The 18,349-nt window shown below is 49.5% G+C and overlaps 1 protein-coding gene across 1 annotated transcript in view; it reads left to right on the top strand.

Moving 5' to 3' along the window:
* Nucleotides 1–18,349, top strand: part of MYOM2 (myomesin 2) — an 81,987-nt gene that overhangs the window by 27,361 nt on the left and 36,277 nt on the right. The window contains exons 11-20 of the mRNA XM_026508500.3: nucleotides 301–442; nucleotides 2,591–2,790; nucleotides 3,437–3,490; nucleotides 8,246–8,373; nucleotides 10,411–10,594; nucleotides 11,498–11,672; nucleotides 12,912–13,033; nucleotides 14,468–14,655; nucleotides 16,434–16,560; nucleotides 17,828–18,006. Of these exons, the coding sequence (XP_026364285.2) occupies nucleotides 301–442; nucleotides 2,591–2,790; nucleotides 3,437–3,490; nucleotides 8,246–8,373; nucleotides 10,411–10,594; nucleotides 11,498–11,672; nucleotides 12,912–13,033; nucleotides 14,468–14,655; nucleotides 16,434–16,560; nucleotides 17,828–18,006 (1,499 nt within the window). The remainder of the gene's footprint in view (nucleotides 1–300; nucleotides 443–2,590; nucleotides 2,791–3,436; nucleotides 3,491–8,245; nucleotides 8,374–10,410; nucleotides 10,595–11,497; nucleotides 11,673–12,911; nucleotides 13,034–14,467; nucleotides 14,656–16,433; nucleotides 16,561–17,827; nucleotides 18,007–18,349) is intronic.

Here is an 18,349-nt window from a genome sequence, read left to right as displayed (position 1 = left end):
TGGACATGACATTATGTGACAACCTACCATCAAGAGATGGTGACCTTTGATTTTGAAATCAATTATGAAAAATCATAGACTTGAGTATTTTATAGAGGATAGAATGTTTTTGACTTTAAATACTCATAAATATGTTTATATTTCTTGTCACCAAGCCATCATAGTCAAAAAAGTCAAGTCATTTAGACGTGAGGATTAAACAGGGGGTGGGCTTGAATTGGGGAATAGAAGCTGAGTTTGAAGAAGTGGGCAACAGGCTTTCCAGTGCCCCCACCCATGTGCCCCCCCCCCCCCCCGCAGATGCTGACCCGCTGGTCACCGGGGCTCCCGGCGCGCCCATGGACCTGCAGTGCCATGATGCGAACCGTGATTACGTCATTGTGACTTGGAAGCCCCCCAACACCACGACCGAGAGCCCCGTCATCGGCTATTTCATTGATCGGTGAGTGCCCGCTGCCTTCTTGCAGGGCTGGGGATGTTCCTGAAACTCATGTTATGTTGGCCTGGACAACGTCTTTGGATATTTGTCTAAAGTCAAGTTCATGACACTGTTCTTGATGGGATTAGGGAATTCACTCCCTGGTTATTTAGTGCTCCTGAGTAATTGGAACATGGTGGGCCTAGGGTAAGTAGATTTCTGTGTGTTGTAATTTCTTGCCTGTTCAACACCCAGGATTGAATCCCCTCCAGCTTTTCCAGGCACATGGAACCCCGGTTCTGGGTTCCAGGGAGAGCTCAGTCCTGCTTCTCCTTCTAGAGCAGGAGAAAACAGGCAATATGGAAACATAGCTGGGAAGAATGCGGGCCCATTCGTACCCAGGTTCCATTCTTCCTCTCCATTGAATTAGGGTTTCTTCTTGCTTCCAAACAAAAAAATACTGACATTTCAAAGTACGAAATATTGGAATTCACCTTGGGTTCATCACTTACATGCGGATCATCATGAAGCTCAGTGGGGTCTGATTCGTTCCCGTTCCTTTACCTGGTGTGGGGCTCGGGCCTGGGGAGGAGACTGAGCAGAGCCAGGGAATTCACTGAACGTGCAGTTTATGCCCTAATTACACACGTCAGTCACTGCGAGAAATTGCAGTCAAAGAAAAGGAATTCAGAAGTAACACAACAGGGTCTAAGGAGGGCAGGTCTGGGGAGGAATTTAAGGTATTACGTGTATAAAGCACAGTAAAATAAGATGTTGACTTCAGAAAAATCAAGTCTGGTTGTGTTTTGGCACCAGGTTGGCTGAGTTCCCATTTCCACACCAACAAAGCTGCTTGTTTAGGTAAAATATTCACCATCGGGATAATGTTTGGAAATGCAAAGGTCAGATTTGTGGAGTGAATTGGTCAGGGTTTACCTTGAATTAAAACACAGAAAAACAAAATAAAACGATTTTGTTTCCCTGTGACATCTGCACATTTTGTCAGCCATTTGGCAAAAACAGTTTCATGGCTTTTCTCAGTGATCCACTCCCCTCCCTCCTTCATTAAAAGGGATGAACACAACAGAACCTTGGGGTCAGGGGAGGCATTTGCCACCCTGCACGCCCTCCCACCCTGCAGCAGCCAGCTGGGGGGTAAGCTGAGTTGCTCCGCTGCCAGACTCTCAGTTTTGACTGTGTTCTGGCTATAACAGGTTAGCACACATGGGTCACAGAACTTGCATTAAAATTCCGGATGGTTAGGAGAAAGAGAGTTGATTCTTTCTAAAGTGAATATACAATGCTGGCTCAGAACAGCTCTAAAAGATGATTTTTCTGAACTTTTATGTTCTCTGGGGGATTTGACATGATGTTTTGGTGCTGAAATTTCTCAACCTGTGAAAAATGGAAGCTAATCTCTGCATTTCCAGGGGTCTGGTCAGGACTTACTGTTTTCAAAAGACTTCCAAATCCCGTATGTGATGCTGGAAAGACACATCTCACTGGCATTGGAACAGATCGAGCCAGCATTCTGGAGAGATTCCAGTCCCCAGGCTCAGTACAGCAGGGAGCGTGTGGGGGACCGGCGGCGAGGGCCGTTTCGCTCCCTATGCCCTGGCATTGGGCATGCGGGTGAGCTTAGGGCACCCGCTGATTCTGCCATCTAGGTTGGAAAAAGGACTATTAAGAATATGTCTCATGTGGCCGGTGATGGGTATAAGAAGGGCACATATTGCATGGAGCACTGGGTGTTATACGCAAATAATGAATCATGGAGCACTACATCAAAAACTAATGAAGTACTGTGTGGTGACTAACATAACATAATAAAAATTGTTTAAAAAAAAAGAATACGTCTCACATGACTTTTGGAGGAGATTTTGCCTAAGTGTGGTTGAAGGTAGGAATTGATCTTCAAGCTGTAAGTTATAAAGCTTTTAAATATATAAATAGATATACTTTATATTTCCTAAATAGCTCTGTTTTTTTAAGTTTGTTTATACTACTGCTTATATAAGTCTAGTACTTCAATGGTATCGATTTCTACAACGCAAGGTAATTTCCTGTTATAGGTGTTTTATATATACGTAATATGTATAAAATATATACATAGACCTGTGTGTATTTATTCGACTGATATATTTGTTATTCTCTACTCATTTTTATTTGAAGATGCGAAGTGGGAACTAACAACTGGGTCCAGTGCAATGATGCACCTGTGAAAATCTGCAAATACCCCGTGACTGGACTCTTTGAAGGAAGGTCTTATATTTTCCGCGTAAGGGCGGTCAACAGCGCGGGCATCAGCAGGCCTTCCAGAGTGTCTGAGGCTGTGGCTGCCCTTGATCCCGTTGACCTCAAGAGGTTACAAGGTAGGTTGTGCAGTTGTCAAGCCCCAGCAGTGCCTGGGAAACTTGGGGCCGTTTTCTGTGATTTGTTCTTTCTCGTCCTTGCTCAGCTGCATATGAATCTTAAGGATGCCTTCGAGGGCTGAGCATGGCGTGGTGACATTTTATGGTGTCCATATGTCCACCAGCCTGCTTTAAGAGTGGGTGCAGTCAGGCTGACATATATACTTCAGCACTAACCACACCACCTTCCTAATGCTCTTCACTGTGATCCAGTTAGATTGGTTCAGAATTAGAATTTTCTTGGTCCATTGATGATATAATTTCAACACATGATAAGACTCAGAAGGCTTTGAAACCAAGCCACTTTATTTCTGAATGGTAATTTCACATGACACAGATTCCCGAAAGGGATTGGACCCTTAATTATGGTGTGAAGTGAGCCCCTACATTTTCCTTACCTGTGTGGTCTTCTGAAGCCAGTACAAAGATCTGAGAAGCGCTAAATATGAAGACTGCTTAAAACATCAACTCTGATTACTTTAGAGTTGTGAGCGTGCTGTAATCATACCACAGAGGGGATTTGGATCTCGTACTGAGTTAGGGAAAGTGGGACTTTCTTGGGGAAACCTATGGATGCCAAATTCAGCATCTGCCTTTCTCTCTGCAGCAGTCCATTTGGAAGGGGATAAAGAAATCGTAATGTACCAGGATGACCTCGAAGGTGAGTGGCCCTTCAGCACTGCGGCCCAGCTGTGTGTGCCCTAGGGATTCAGGATGGTGGTCAGAGACCACAGTGACTGACAGCAAACACCAGCTGGGGGGTACGGTCTACACCACTGCAGCGGTAGGTCTAGCCTGCGAGCGTGTGGCCTGTAGGAGTTAGAAAACAAGAGACGAGGCAGATCGAGGGAGAGGATTAGGATCCAGGGACTTCCTGGGTGGTTTCATCGCTTCCATGTGGGTTCTGGGTTCTCCTGGGGCCGTGCAGAGAAGATCAAACTGAACCCGAGCCTTTGTCACTGGCCGAGGCTGAGCCCTTTCTCTCAGACTCTGTGAGTGGAGGACCATTTCAGTTTTTCTTTTTAAGCAAAAATTTTATCTTTAGCCTTTTAGCTGAAATGGACTGAGTTCCTCCTGTCAGTATCCCTGGGCTGAAAGTTTGCATTTCCCTCATTTATACTGGATTTTATGAATACTTCTCTTTGATATTCCTTTCAGAGGTAGCTAGGAGGATTGATTTATTAAGGAGGGGAACCTGGCATTATTAATCAGAAATCCAAAGATTTTAAGCAGACTTATAATGAGAGTTCATAGACGACAATGGGCAAGTTACAAATGAAGAAACATGAATTTGGAGCTAGTGCCTCAGGAGATGTACTTTGAAGCTCTCCTTTGAAATTGCTGCAGTCCTAAAAATACATATATATTTACATATATGTAAATATAGTTGCTGTGGTCCCAAGCGCTCTTTCCCTAGAGAGCTGCAGACTCAGGAGTTCATTGGTCGATTTTCATATTTGTCCCCAGATGGTCTCCACACATTGGATCTTCTGCACCTATAATGGTTTTTCTCTAGTATCTCGAGAAGAACACGTAATTCCCAGAGGGACACCTCACGGCAACATTTAAAGTCTTAGTTAAGACCTCCACTTCCAGGACATACTCAGAAATTGGGGGAGATGCCCAGTAAATAAGTAACAAAAGAAAAATAATTCAGGAAAGGTTGACTTACTATGCCTTTTAAATAACAGATTGAAATGTGGCTATTTGAACGTGTAAAATCTGGCTCCTACTTACAGAGGAAGCCATGTTCTTGTTGGCCTGCACGAAACGTGCGTTTTTGACATGAGAGAGGGAAGGGAAGTTCTCTTCATCACCTCCAGCGGGCAGATGGGATCAGTGAGGAGGGAACCATCTGAGCTCTCCTACACGGGTGCGTAGGCATTCAAATAAAACTATCCCCAACGAGGAGGCAAAATCCGCATGATGTAAGGGTCACTGCGCCAGGCAGTGAGGGCATGAAATAGTATAACGGAGCTGCCCGCGATGGGAATAGTGCCCTTCCGGGGAGAAGAGCTATCTCTCCCATAGATAGACGTGAGTTGGGTATAAATAGCCGGCTACGAAGTATCAAATACAGAACTAACACTCGTAACAGACTTCGCTTCCTAACCAATACATGGAAGTTGGTTTACAGACACAGTGGATCTTCTTTCCAACTGGAATAGAGTCACCATTTGTCATCTTTCTTCTTCCGTTTCCTTTCTTATGAGAAGGCAGGTTTTCTGGCTCCTTGGGGCCTGTGCCCTCATTTCATTTGATGCATTCTCAAACGCGGCTGCATCACATGCCTACTGCGGATGACATTCCTGAGGCTCGGTCATGTGAGGCAGGGGCTAGGACCCTGAGCTGGAAGGCTGTCTGGGTGGGGACACTAAGCCTCACAGGGCGCCCACTCTCTGGGGCGAGCTTTGCGCGGGCTGTTCCCGCGATACGGTACAGACCTGGGAAGAACCTAAACTCTTGTGACTTGCTTTAGGGTTTGTAAGTTCACGAGTTTATTTACTCACTTTAACCAACAGATGCCTTTTCTAATAAAAAAAAAATCCTTCGAGAAAAAGATTTCCTGATGTTTTCAAGCAACCTGTTTCTGGGTTCAAACGGGCGCTGTTAGGAAGTCCTTACTGTCTCTACCCTTACTCTTTTCTTCGTGGAGGCCCGTCTGTTTCCTTTCATGCTGTGTTAGCTAGAAAAGAACTGGTAAGTGCCATTAGTTTTAACGAAAAAAGAACACTCCTTTGTTGGTTAAAAAAATTGCTCCTCTGCTATTTTAAGTTTTTTTTTTTTTTTTTTGCTTAGTTTTTCTAATCAATTTAATCTTTATGTCTTCCTCAAAGGTTTGAATTACTGTCAGTGCTCCTCTTTTAATATCATCCAACTTTTCCAGCCGTTCTTGCGTTGGTCCCTTGAGAAATGCGCACTGGGCTCTGGGGGATAGCCGGAGCAGGCTTCTGCGGACCACAGCCAGACCGGTTTCCTTCTGCTAATTCCATGTCCTGGCGCTCAGGGCACGGTGGCTTGCAGCCGCCGCGTTGAAGGAATCGTGCGCTCTGACCGGTGTGGTGCTCATTTACACGTGTGTGTTCTCTCGAGCTCTGTCATCTTGGGGAGTCTGAAAATTCCTAATACTGCTTGCCTGGCAGCCTCTAGAGGTTGTGGTCTCCATAGGTGCGTAGAACTAAAGGCAGGATTTGCAATTGGGGGACAGAGGCCTGGGCCCCTGTCCTGCCACCCCACAGCCCAGGGATCCCAGGAGAGCATGCGGCTTTCTGAGCTCCATCTTCACCCCATGTGGATGTGACTTGTGAGATGCATTATGTGACCGAAGCAGAGGCTCTGGCAGCACCCATTACTCAGGGCACCTGGTCCGTGGGGAATAATACCCTGGGTGATGCATTTGGAGTTTCCTTTCATCTTGGTTTCCTTGTTCGTTCCCTCCCTCCCTCCCTCCCTCCCTCCCTCCCTTCCTTCCTTCCTTCCTTCCTTCCTTCCTCCCTCCCTCCCTCCCTCCCTCCCTTCCTTCCTTTTAAAGATTTATTTATTTGAGGGGGAGGGACAGAGGGAGAGAGAATCTCAAGCAGACTCCACGCTGAGTGCGGAGCCCAACACGGGGCTTGATCTCATGACCCTGAGATCATGACTTGAGCCGAAACCAACAGTCGGACGCTCAAACAACTCTGACACCCAGGCACCGCTTGGTTTGCTTTCATTTGCTTCTCTGTCCGTGCTCTCCTCTCAGCAGTTAGGAGGGTCCACAACAGAGATCAGCTCATTTCCCTGGCCTCTCCTTGCCCCCTGGGGCCCTTTGAACCCTCTCCTCTTCTGCCCATGGTTGGGGTCATCTGTGCATCTCTGGTGTTCCTGCTACTGTGTGGCCCAGAGTGGTCCCGAAAGACTCCAGGATTGAACCTTCTGACCCCAATCAGAGGTTCCTTGCTGATAAAAACCGGACTCTTCCTCCTTCCCCAGCAGCAGATGAAATGCTTCTTATTCCCTTGTCTCTGGGCCTGGAAGCTGTGTGCTGAGTCTGGAAGCAGCGAGTTGCTCAGGTCTGGAAGGTAGCTCTGTGTGCAGGTGCTTTGCCTCTCCTCGCCACCTTTACTGCCTGCCTAGCCTCCCTCTGGTCCCTGGGTTGGCTCCCTGCATCCTCCAGCACCTCTGAAGGAAATCGGACTCAGCCATGGGGGCTCGGCATGCGTCACCCGAGGACAAATTCCTGCATCTTCTCTCTTCAGGGCCCGTGTCCGCATCTCTGTAGGTGTGGACACAGCACTTCGGTCCAGAGCAGGCCTGTTGGGTGTCCTGAGGCCCCGTTCCACCCAGCCCTCACTGGCATTTCCCTGGAGACACCCTGACTCCTTGTTTGAAACCTGACCCACTTGCCAGAATGCTCCTAGATAAGGCCACGCCGTGTGTCCGTGCCCGCGGGGCCTGTAAAACGGGATACGCTCCGTAACAGGACTCCTGTGAAATGAAACCAGGCCTGTTTGTGCTGTCTCCGCGGGCTTGTCCAATGCGTGCCCACGGCACAGTCCTGAGGGAGCACTTGGATATCAAGGAGGGCTCAGAGATGTCCTGGGGACGTTCAAACCATTTTAATTATGTGCTAATCTAATTGGAAGCTCATAATATTTTGTATCGCAACAACAGGGACTGTGGGTCTGGAAAACCTCCACCTTGTAGCAAAAGCTCTCCTATCCAAACATAACACCCCTGACACCTTAAGTCCTATTTAAACAAGGTGTGCGTCACAAGGCAGATACAGCAGACATCTCTGATTGCAAATATTCCATCCTAGTTATCTGCAAAAAGCTGACGGATGTCACTCCAGAATTGCAAACATATAGGTATAGATTACGGTGCTTGGGAACGTGGCACAGATCCACCTAGGGAGGGAGAACCCATGCACTCTGGAAGTTGATACACGGTTTCAGTGCTGTGAGGGCATGGCGCATGAGGAGCGTAACCGGAGAGGGCCATTAGAGGAAGGATAATCACATGCCACAAGGCTCTGTTTGGCAGAACATGGACCGCTCCTACCTTCTCTGCACAGATTCCCAGCACAGCCAGAACTCCAAGCCTGGTTAAATGCCCTATTTTTCTGGGTAAATCTTCCCGCCTTCCCTTCCAGCTGAAACTCTGCAAGATATTTGGATTAGACTCTTCTTCTTTTTAAATGAACTGGCTTATATTAGAAACAAAAATAATTAGGTGATCTTAACCAGTGCATTATACTTGGCTGGGAAAAATGGTTGGCTTGCTGTCCCAAAATAGAAATGAAGCAAAGGACAACCCTACTATGGCAGTTCTTTAGTGCCTGGTAATGTACCCAAGGGACGGTGCTCTGAAGATGGGCTCCAGCGAATGGGGTGACCTGGGGTTCGTCCAGCGCTAACCGACTTTATCACTCCTGCAGGCGACGTTCAGATTCCAGGGCCTCCCACCAACGTGCATGCTTCGGAAATCAGCAGAACATATGTTGTCCTCAGCTGGGACCCACCTGCTCCCCGTGGCAAGGAGCCGCTGATGTATTTCATCGAGAAGGTACCCTGCGGTCGTGTTTCCTGAAACAGCAGCTCTCTGTAGGATTTCACATTGTGCTACTCTGTGTGTTTTAGAGTTGAGCAACCATTGGGTCAGTCATCACAGGCTTGACCACTGTTACTGTGGAGCTGAGGGCACTGGCTGAGCTGTGCTTGCATGGTGAGCCCCTGCCATGTACGTGGGCATCGGGGGACATTGTCCTGGTCTGGGCTTTGCTGCCTTCATATGAGCAAATCGGTTACTTCATGTCTCCAGGCTCCAGTGCCCCCACCAGAATGGGGGGTCTCTAAGTTTTCTTCCTGCTGACACATTCTAGCGCGCAGGTTTTGAGGACTGCAAGAGAGCTGGGCAGGAGGGCAGTTTGCGGCTGCTCGGAGTTTGTAATAAGCCATGTGGCCACTTGGTGGCGGTCTTGTACAGGAATTCACTCTTCAGATAAAGCGGTGATAGACTCCTTGGTTTGAAGACTAGCTCTGGACACATGGGAAGAAGAAGCTTGTGTAGTGCAGCCCTACACACACACGCGAACACACACACGCACACACACGCACATGCATATAAGTAGCAAGGTCTCAGGCAGTGACGTCCTTACTCCACGCTAGGACTCTCTTCTGCTTTAGTCTGTTCTGTTGCACTAGATGCAGCTCGGGACCCCTTCCTCGGCTTGCTGACCAGCTGCTGGGCTGTGGGATAGGGTGGGAGAAACCTTTAGAGTCCTTCCAATCCCGTGACTGGCTCTGTGACACCACATTGGTACTGTAGTGTGGTAGGCAGCGCGCTGGGCACGGCGTACGCGTAGGGAAGATGGCAGGTGACAGTAGCAGACGGTACAGTAACGCTGTGCAGTTCAGCCAGGTGACTCAGAGCAGACATGGGAACGGAACGAGCTCTGTCAGGCTCTGGGACACGGCTCCAGGACGCACACCCACCCTCTGACCTTCCGCTTGTGTTACATGGTGGCTGTCCCTGGAACAACGCAGGGTAGACGCTCGCTCTTGAATTCTGAGTGACAGTGTACGGTCTTTGCATCACGAGAGAGCCAGTGGTCAACACAGACGTGGGCTGTCCCAGGCGGAAGAGTGTCCCCTGGGGTCCTCTCCGGAGGCAATTGCCACCGAGTCCTAGCAGACACATTTCTGAACAGAAGGCCACATCACCGGGGCTTCCTTTGGCTTGGCCAGCTGTTGCCAGCAGCGGAGAGTGGTGGTGGGGGCTATGATACGTCACAGGTACAATTTGCATCCTGTGTCACGTTTAGCAAGATGGTGTAATTGCTCTCATCTGATGGAAGATCTTTAGAAGATAGCCCATGACTACGTTTCAAACGTGTGAATGTATCGTGATGTGTCTCATGCTATTGCTGGTTATTTAGACTGCTGTTATCTTATTACTACGATACTAGCGGCAAAATAGTGAAAGTTTTATTCTATTTATTTATTATTATTTTAAAACATTTATTTATTTATTTTAGAGGGAGGAGTGCAGGGGGAAGAGCAGAGGGAGAGGGAGAGGAGAGTCTCAAGCAGACTCTACACTGAGCACAGAGCCTGACGTGGGGCTCAATCTCATGACCCTGAGATCATGACCTCAGCCAAAATCAAAAATCAGTTGCTTAACTGACTCAGCCACCCAGGCGCCCCTAAAATAGTGAAAATTTTAAATTGAAATGTGACCAGCTGAGTTATGATGGAACTTTATGAATATCCTAAATTATCTTTAATCCTTTGTAGTTCATTCTACTTTGCTGAAACTATAACCTATGTATTAATTCCCCTAAGTTTTTTTTACAGTTTATTTGCCTTCACATAGAATTTTTTTACTGGTAAGCATTTCCAACTTTGGATAATTTCTTACCTACTTTTCCAAACTGGCTTCCTTTTTCATAAAATTCAGAACCGATTTATCGATGGCCCAGGATATGCTTCACTGCCTGGACATCCCTGAAGATTAGTTTGGCTAGCTAGAGCAGAGTGTTTCCTTCACCACGCTGTTGGGGAATTCTTGGCTTCCTCATGTAAATCCTGGGTCTCTTTGCAGTCCGTGGTTGGGAGCGGGACCTGGCAGCGGGTCAACGCTCAGACGGCCGTGCGGTCCCCTCGGTATGCCGTCTTTGACCTTGCTGATGGGAAGCAATATGTTTTCCGGGTTTTGTCAGCCAATAAGCATGGCCTGAGTGACCCGTCGGAGATCACCGCCCCCATCCAGGCTCAGGACATGATCGGTGAGTACAGCCGTGTTGGTGAGTGACCATGGTTTGGGATGGGCCCCAAGTGAGGGACGTCAGATGCTCTTCCATTGTGCTGAGAAAGACAACTAATATTGTATATGAGTCAAAATTCAAGCTGCCTTAAAATCTCAGTTGACAAGACATGGAGATCTCTCTGCTGTGTTTTGGTTGGTACTCAGCATTTCTCCAAAAAGTTCCATCTTATTTTTATGAGACTAATAAATGGATTAGAAATATTTTTAGGCATTAGTTGCTTTTTGAAAAATCTTGAACACACTGGAGTTTCTGGCCCATGTGGCCCGAAGTTCCCTGCTCTGAAGATTTAGGCGTACAGGAATTACAGAAATTCTGAATCGCCCTGTAGAGAAAATCCAGGGTCAAATCATGATTGGATTTTGAATCCCTTTACAGGTTCCAGCCAATCTTTATAGAATTGTGTCTTCTTTTTTTTTTTTAATTTTTTATTATGATATGTTAGGCACCATACAGTACATCATTAGTATTTGATGTAGTGTTCCATGTTCCATGATTCGTTGTTTGCGTATAACACCCAGCGCTCCATGTTATATGTGCCCTCCTTAATTTGTTACTACCCTGTGAGCTGAAGCGTGTGTGTCACGAGAAGATGCTTATTAGTGGTTCTGGGGGACAGGTACAGGAGACTGCATGATTATAATTTGTGAATCAGGTAGAACTTGAGAAGACACAGAGGAGGGTCCAGCACCTCCTGGCCTCCCCAGGAGTCAGCGTTCCCCCCCCCACCCACTTCCCCTGCTCCTCCCTCCTTGTCCAGATTTAGGGAGCCATTCCCTGTGGACAACGGACTTGAGGGTCTCTGGTGCAGCTTCCAGAACTCAGACACCGTTAATGTTTCCTTGCTCTATCTCCTCTGCACAGCTGTCCCCTCTGCCCCCGGCCGGGTACTGGCTTCGCGGAACACGAAGACATCAGTCGTGGTGCAGTGGGACAGGCCGAAACACGAGGAGGACTTGCTCGGCTACTACGTGGACTGCTGTGTGGCGGGGTCCAATGTGTGGGAGCCATGCAATCACAAGCCCATTGGCTACAACAGGTGCGGGGGCCCCAGACTCACTGCATGGGAAGAACGCACAGCCAACTAGGAGCCACACACCTACGAGGCTCCTACACGAGTGTCTGTTTTTTTCCCTGCTCTCAGGGGCCAGGACTCGAAAGCTGACAAGCTGGTTCTGGGCACGGGGCTGAAACGACTAGCGTGTTGATGAGAGAACTCTAGAACCTTGGCCCTTCTGGCGTCATTAGCAGCTAAGGCTTACCTTCCAACAGGAAAGTTAAAACAGCAGCTGCAACTCGAGAGGCGTTTTACTTTTCTGTATTGATTTTTCAAACTTTTAAAATGGCTTTGTTCACATAACTGACAGTCCTCTGCTCTAGCCACCAATTGAAACAAAGTGGGGGGCCATCTCCTCTCTTGTGGCGGGGGGGGGCATCGGCTCATCCTGGATGGGGAAGAGCATCTTTGCCCCCGGCATTGGTTCCCGCCCCCCTTCCTGCCGAGTGTGCAGAGTGTCTGACTTTATTAGGTGCTCTCCAGGGTATGTTCCTCGGGTAAACAGAGGCAGCAGTCAGACTCTCCACTGCGGATGGGTTATCGTGGATGGCTCAGCCACCTTTCCCTTTTCAATCTACTTTTTAAGAAAAAGAACTTGGGAAAAGCCGTGGCCAGGAAGGAAAGATATCACTGAGAAGAGTATTGGTTAGATGTTGTTTCAAGTCCACGGGCAACAAATGCAGAAAGAGATCTCAAGACAAAAAACTTAAAATGGCATCCTTGAGCCAGAGTTGTGTAAATGATCACTAAATGGTTGCGGGCTCTTAGAGGTGAGCGGGACGTGCTCACGCAGACAGGGCGCTGGCCTGTGCGGAGGTCCTCCCACACGGGTTCCCACTTGATGCTTGCAGTGATGCTGGGAGGTAGGGACTATGGTCCCATTTTACAGCTGGGACAGCCATCTCACAGAGCCAGTGACCTGTACTGAGGATCCGCGGGCATTTGCTTTCTGCGTCCCCGACCTGTGCTGCTCCCGCCCCCGTTGTAACCAGGCATCACGGCCTTCCTTCCTGACCCTGCTGTTGATTTGTGTCCGTTAACTCACGTTGAAACGGAAAGTGGGTACATAGTATGCATATATAAAGAACTCAAAAAAGTGAAGTTCCTTCTAGTCCCAGTGACAAAAAATTTTGGAGCGTTCTCATGATTATTACTTCTACTGGAGGAGGGCGGGGAAAGGCTGAGGCACGTGGTCACACCCCTGACTGGTGTTTTGCTCAGGTTTGTGGTGCACGGCCTGACGACTGGCGAGCAGTACGTGTTCCGGGTGAAGGCCGTCAACGCTGTGGGCACAAGCGAGAACTCGCAGGAGTCCGACGTCATCAAAGTCCAGGCCGCCCTCAGTGAGTAAGCCGTGGGCCACGCTGCTCCCGGTCCGGCTCTGCGGCACGTCGGACGCTCTGTGGTAATAAACATTCAGGGTGCCGAGAACACGTTGTCCTGGGAGGCGTCTCGTCCGCCGGCCACGTGTCTCAGAAACACGGGGGTGAGGGAGGAGTGGTGACACACCGGCAGAGTGCACACTGGGGACGCGTGGTTTCACTGCAGGTCACACGTCCCTGTGTGTGTGCGCACCCACATCGACGTGCGTGCTGTGGGGATGAACGTCTCTGTCAGATTTGATGCTGACCTAGAAAAACGGCCTTTCCAGCTAGTCTCAGCTCAAGGGGCTTCAGTCACCTCAGAGAATCCGAAACGTTGATGTGAACTTCGTGGTCATTGTTAAAAATGATTTTGATCAAACCAAACAGTTTGGGACCCAACTTCAGAGGTGGGCCCTGGGAATGTGGGTGTTGTGATTGTCACCCCGGTGATTTTCATACAATATGGGCCACACGCAAACACATGCCCTGGGACATTTGGGGGCATGAATGTCACATGCTACTCATTTTGAATTGTACCGATATCCTTTCATTTCTGATAGAAATGTGTTGTTCTTTAATTACTTTTGTCTCCAGTTAAATTTTAAATGCATTTTCAGAAGTTCAACCTTCTCTCCTAACAACACATAAAAGTCATGTTATGGAAAATCCAAGAAGTGTCCAATCCGATACTACTTAGGTGGGCAATATAACAAAAAATCGTTCTTCTTTTGTTTGAAGGTCATTATTCTAACCTGTCCGTTTTTCCCAGGAGGGACTTCCAAACATTACCATTCCTACTTAATACAAAGCAATCATCTACAGTTGTATTCTGTGATGAGAATAGGTCATCCCCCAGTCACCTATTTCTCACGTAACAGGAGGACGGGACACAGGTCACCCGGAGCTGGGCCTGGGGGAGAAGAGGCACACCCTCCCTCAACGAGCCCTTGGAGAAGACCATCCATTTCCAAATGAATTCATGTGAATTTGTACTCACTTGAATTGATTTGATGTGGGAAACTAAGACTGGCTGGGTCAGTAATGTGCAGCATCTCTGGTCATGGGGGCATGGTTGTTATTTTTCATGAAAGTAATGAGAAAGCTCCTCCTTGAGGTTTTCCTTATAGGAAGGGTACAAATCTCTTATTTCAACCACCCAGGCCAGATTTAAATAATTTATCGCCCCCGTGTTAGTGAAATATTGGAAGATGTATGTGTGTATGTGTTATTTATTGGAGGATGTGTTTAGGAATAGCAGTAAATAGATATGACAGAGTTACTGTCTTTAAAGGAAAAGATGAAAACATGGAAGGGTGGTTCAGGTGTGGGGCCCCTTTGGGCAGGAGTGGCCCTGGGGAGGACAGGCATCCTCGGTGGAGACCGGGGTGACCTTCCTGCTGTGTGTCCTTGCAGCTGTCCCTTCGCATCCTTATGGGGTCACACTTCTGAACTGCAATGGCCACTCCATGACCCTTGGCTGGAAGGTGCCCAAATTCAGCGGGGGAGCACCCATCCTTGGCTATTACATAGACAAGCGCGAGGCTCACCATAAGAACTGGCACGAGGTCAACTCTTCGCCCATCAAAGAGAGGATCTTAACGGTTGGTTCTTATGGGTCCATTTGTTTTTGCTGGGTGGTTTCCCATTCTGGGCAGTGTCCTTCATTCAGTGACTCAGAGTTCAAGGGCATTGGATAATGTGACACAGAAACAAAAGTGGATTCAGAAAACTTCACAACCTCGTGGGAGAAGCTCTCGAATTGGATCTGAGGAAGCATTTTCTTCTGAGACGCGAGAGGAGGCGGAGAGGCAAGGAAGCAGGTGGTGTGGGGGTTAGTGTCCCTGCTGGGAGCAGCCCCAGGCCCCCAGCCAGTCACCACGTGGTTCTGCGGGGCTGGTGTGTCGGCACTCAGCAGGTGTTCGGTCTGAGCGCCCTTGCCTGCGGCTTGTTTATCGCAGTTCTGCTCAGCAAGGCTTGTGTGTCCAGCCTCTGAGCAAGTCACTTGCCCAAACACGCGTTCTGCCCAGGCAGAGAGAGGAGAAGGAATATTGATTTGAAGTAAGGAGGATCTGGAATCAAATCCAGACGCAAACCCTCCACAGCCACGGGCTTTCTCTCCTGCCTCCCTGAGCCTTCTGCTGCTTGTTTGTGCAGTGTAGGTCACAGGCATGCATGTGCACGCACATACGTGTGCGGGAGTGTGCTCACATGTATGTGTGCATGTATGTGCACGCACATGTGCGGGACTATGCACACTTGTGTGCACATGGGAGCGTGTAAGTATGTGTGTGTGCATGCGGGAGTGTGTGCCTGCATGTGAGGGTGCACATGCGTGTGTGTGTGTGCGTGCACACACGTAGTGCCTGGGCTGGTGTCAGCAGTGGGTCCCAGCAGCTCATGTCACCACAATAGCATGACACACCTGTTTCCTGTGGGACACTCAGTTGTATGATGGGGGTTGGGTTTTTGTTTGTGGGGAGACTCTTAGGGGCATAGTCCGTGTCTCGTAGACGGTTCTGCTGTATAACGTAGATTTGTATAACACATACATTGATCACCCGCTTTATCTGTCCATATTCTGGTACATGTTGCCAGAATTCAAGCGTGCACATGGGCGTGTGTATGTGTGTGCGTGCATGTGTGTGACATTACTGCTGTCTGTACGTGGTCAGCCCCCAACACTGTGCGGAGCTGCTCTGGACGAGGGCCCTGACTCCTGTTTTAGAGTTCCGGCTACTGCTGGGAGGTGAACTCCGTCTTGCAGGGAATCACACTGTTGACTTTAAACACACTTGCTCTGGAGGCTCTGTGTTTGTCCAGGAGCAGATATTTTCTAGACATGGTAGGGCAGGGCTCAGGGCTCTGGTCAAGGTCTTCCCTTTATCTTTGGGGCATAGAGCCTCATGTGGCTGAGGTCACGACCCGAGGGCCTGCAGCCCGTGTACTGGGGATGGTGACAGGTTGTCGGGCGTCACGTAGCTAGGTGCTGTCGGGCAGGGAGACTTTGGGTCTCCAGCCAGAGGCAACCAAGCTGCTGGCGTCCGCAGAAGGGATATGGGCTTGAGGGCAGGCCCCACTCCGTGATTCCACTCGCCCTCTGCGGCCTTCATCTCCACGAGCCTCCGAGGCACTATCTGCTGAGGGGGGTTGTCACGCCTCCCCCTAGGAAGAGTGACAGAGGAATGAGAATTTCCCTGGAGCGACCACAGCACGGCAGCTGCATTCACAGCCCCTCCTGACCGCACCGCCCAGTTTACTGGCACAGCCCCCACCCTCATGGTTCATTCTGGGAGTCAGTTGTGAATCCCCTCTTTCCTCCAATGGACAGACTGTGATGCGGCTTTTATTTCCTGTGTTAATTTAAATGTGACCTGCGCAGGTGGAGGGCTTGACAGAAGGCTCACTCTATGAGTTCAAAATCGCCGCCGTCAACCTGGCCGGGATCGGGCAGCCGTCGGACCCCAGCGAGCTCTTCAAGTGTGAGGCCTGGACCATGCCTGAGCCTGGTAAGAGGCCCCTCCTGGACTGCAGAGTGGCCCTCTGTGGCGTGAGCTTGGTGTCAGCAGGGCCTCAGTCACTAACCCCCAGAACTAGCAGGCGTTTCATCTGCATGTGCTAAGGTGTCACCACCCTGTGCCAGGTGTGGGGCGTAGCTGGGAATGAGGCGGCCCCAGTTCCCAGCGGTGGGGTCGTGGATGGGGGCTGAGCAGGTGACGAGCGAGCGGTGATTGGCGGGGTCGCATGAGGGAGAGGGAAGGCAGCCCCGGGCAGGAGCGGCCAGTGCTGGCCGCATGATGACACAGGGTGTGTGACACTGGGGTTCCTAGTGTGTGAGGTCCGGTTCTCCTCCCAGACCCTGTGGGGACCTGGGCGCCTCTAGCTTGAAAATGTGAGATTGTTGCCAATCCACATATATTAGGACTTTATGTTTTAAAGCTGTTTTCATACATTCTCAAATCCTGGGCCTTCATTTATTTGCATTCAGTCGGTCAGGAACCTAAATGGAGTGGGTAAAATGCTCCTGTTTTGAGCAAAACAAATCAACGCCCAAACAACAGACCTAAAGTTGAAGCCATTTTGTGCCCAGATTATTAGTGTAGTTTTCCTCCTTTTCTTTTCTTGAGTGGTCCTTGTTTTAATGAAACTAATATTTGCCCCTTAGAAAAGCCTGTGGAAGGAAAGTTATCCCAATTTCCAGAGCCTTTTTGGGGCTTCACCCAAAAGGGCTTGGCAACCCTCTAAGGATGTGGCATGATTGAGTTCAGATGCAGCCCCTGTACCTTTTCCCTTTGCCGCCCGAGGCCCCTGGACCCAAAGAGTCAGTGCCGCTCCCGTGGAAGTGCTCTGGGGGTCTGAGCAGGTGATGTGCTCGAGGCTCGAGGAGCAGGTGTGTCAGGCAGCTGGGAGGTGGGCATCTGCAGCAGACAGGCTTCCCGCATGGGGGCAGGTGACACGCGTATCCCTGCTCTGTGCACCTGTTCTCTCTGGGAGATGCATCTGCCAGTCGTGAGTGCGGATGTGGACTCACGAATGACCTCAGGGTGCCCGCAGTCTGCAGACGCCGCATGGTCGAGCTGCAGGAACAGGTGGCCACACTGTCCCCTCTCCCCGCTCCACGTTCAGTACACTCCTCTGGGACAAGTGTGGAGAAAGGCTGATTTAATACGCAGAGTCATGACGTCTGTGGTGCCGATGAAGTCGTGTGTTCCCGCGGCCGCAGGCACCCCGTTCTGGTGCATGCACACACGGCACAGACTATGTTTGACTTTTCAGGTCCTGCCTATGATCTGACGTTCTGTGAGGTCAGAGACACGTCCCTGGTCATGCTGTGGAAAGCCCCCATGTACTCTGGCAGCAGCCCCATTACGGGGTATTTTGTGGACTATAAGGAAGAGGATTCCGGAGAATGGAGTACTGTGAACGAGGCAGCAACTGCCAACCGTTATTTAAAGGTGACAATGATCCTTCCCGTGTTCCCTGCCTTCCCGGGATGGGGTCTCTGATCCCTACTGCAGACAGGCTTGAAGCCACCAGGCCAACCGCCCAAGCAGCTCAAACAGTCCTATGCCGCTGTGAACGGTCTCCATGGGGGTGATGGCCACTGTGCGTCTGCGGTTGGGCCTGCGTTTAACTTGTTTCATTCATAATTGCTCGTAGAAGTCACGTGTATAGACACACATATACACGCAGCTGTAATATGTCTGATGGGATGGCAATGTGCACATTTCTCTCTTCTGTCCTCCAGATATTTTTGTTTGTAGCACTTACAGTTTACCCATCATTGGGGTTGGTTGT

This window comes from Ursus arctos, unplaced genomic scaffold (assembly GCF_023065955.2).
Source record: "Ursus arctos isolate Adak ecotype North America unplaced genomic scaffold, UrsArc2.0 scaffold_27, whole genome shotgun sequence".
In the NCBI taxonomy this organism is placed as follows: Eukaryota; Metazoa; Chordata; class Mammalia; order Carnivora; family Ursidae; genus Ursus; species Ursus arctos.
The sequence above is the reverse complement of the archived record's forward strand: the minus strand, read 5'-3'. Positions and strand labels throughout refer to the sequence as shown.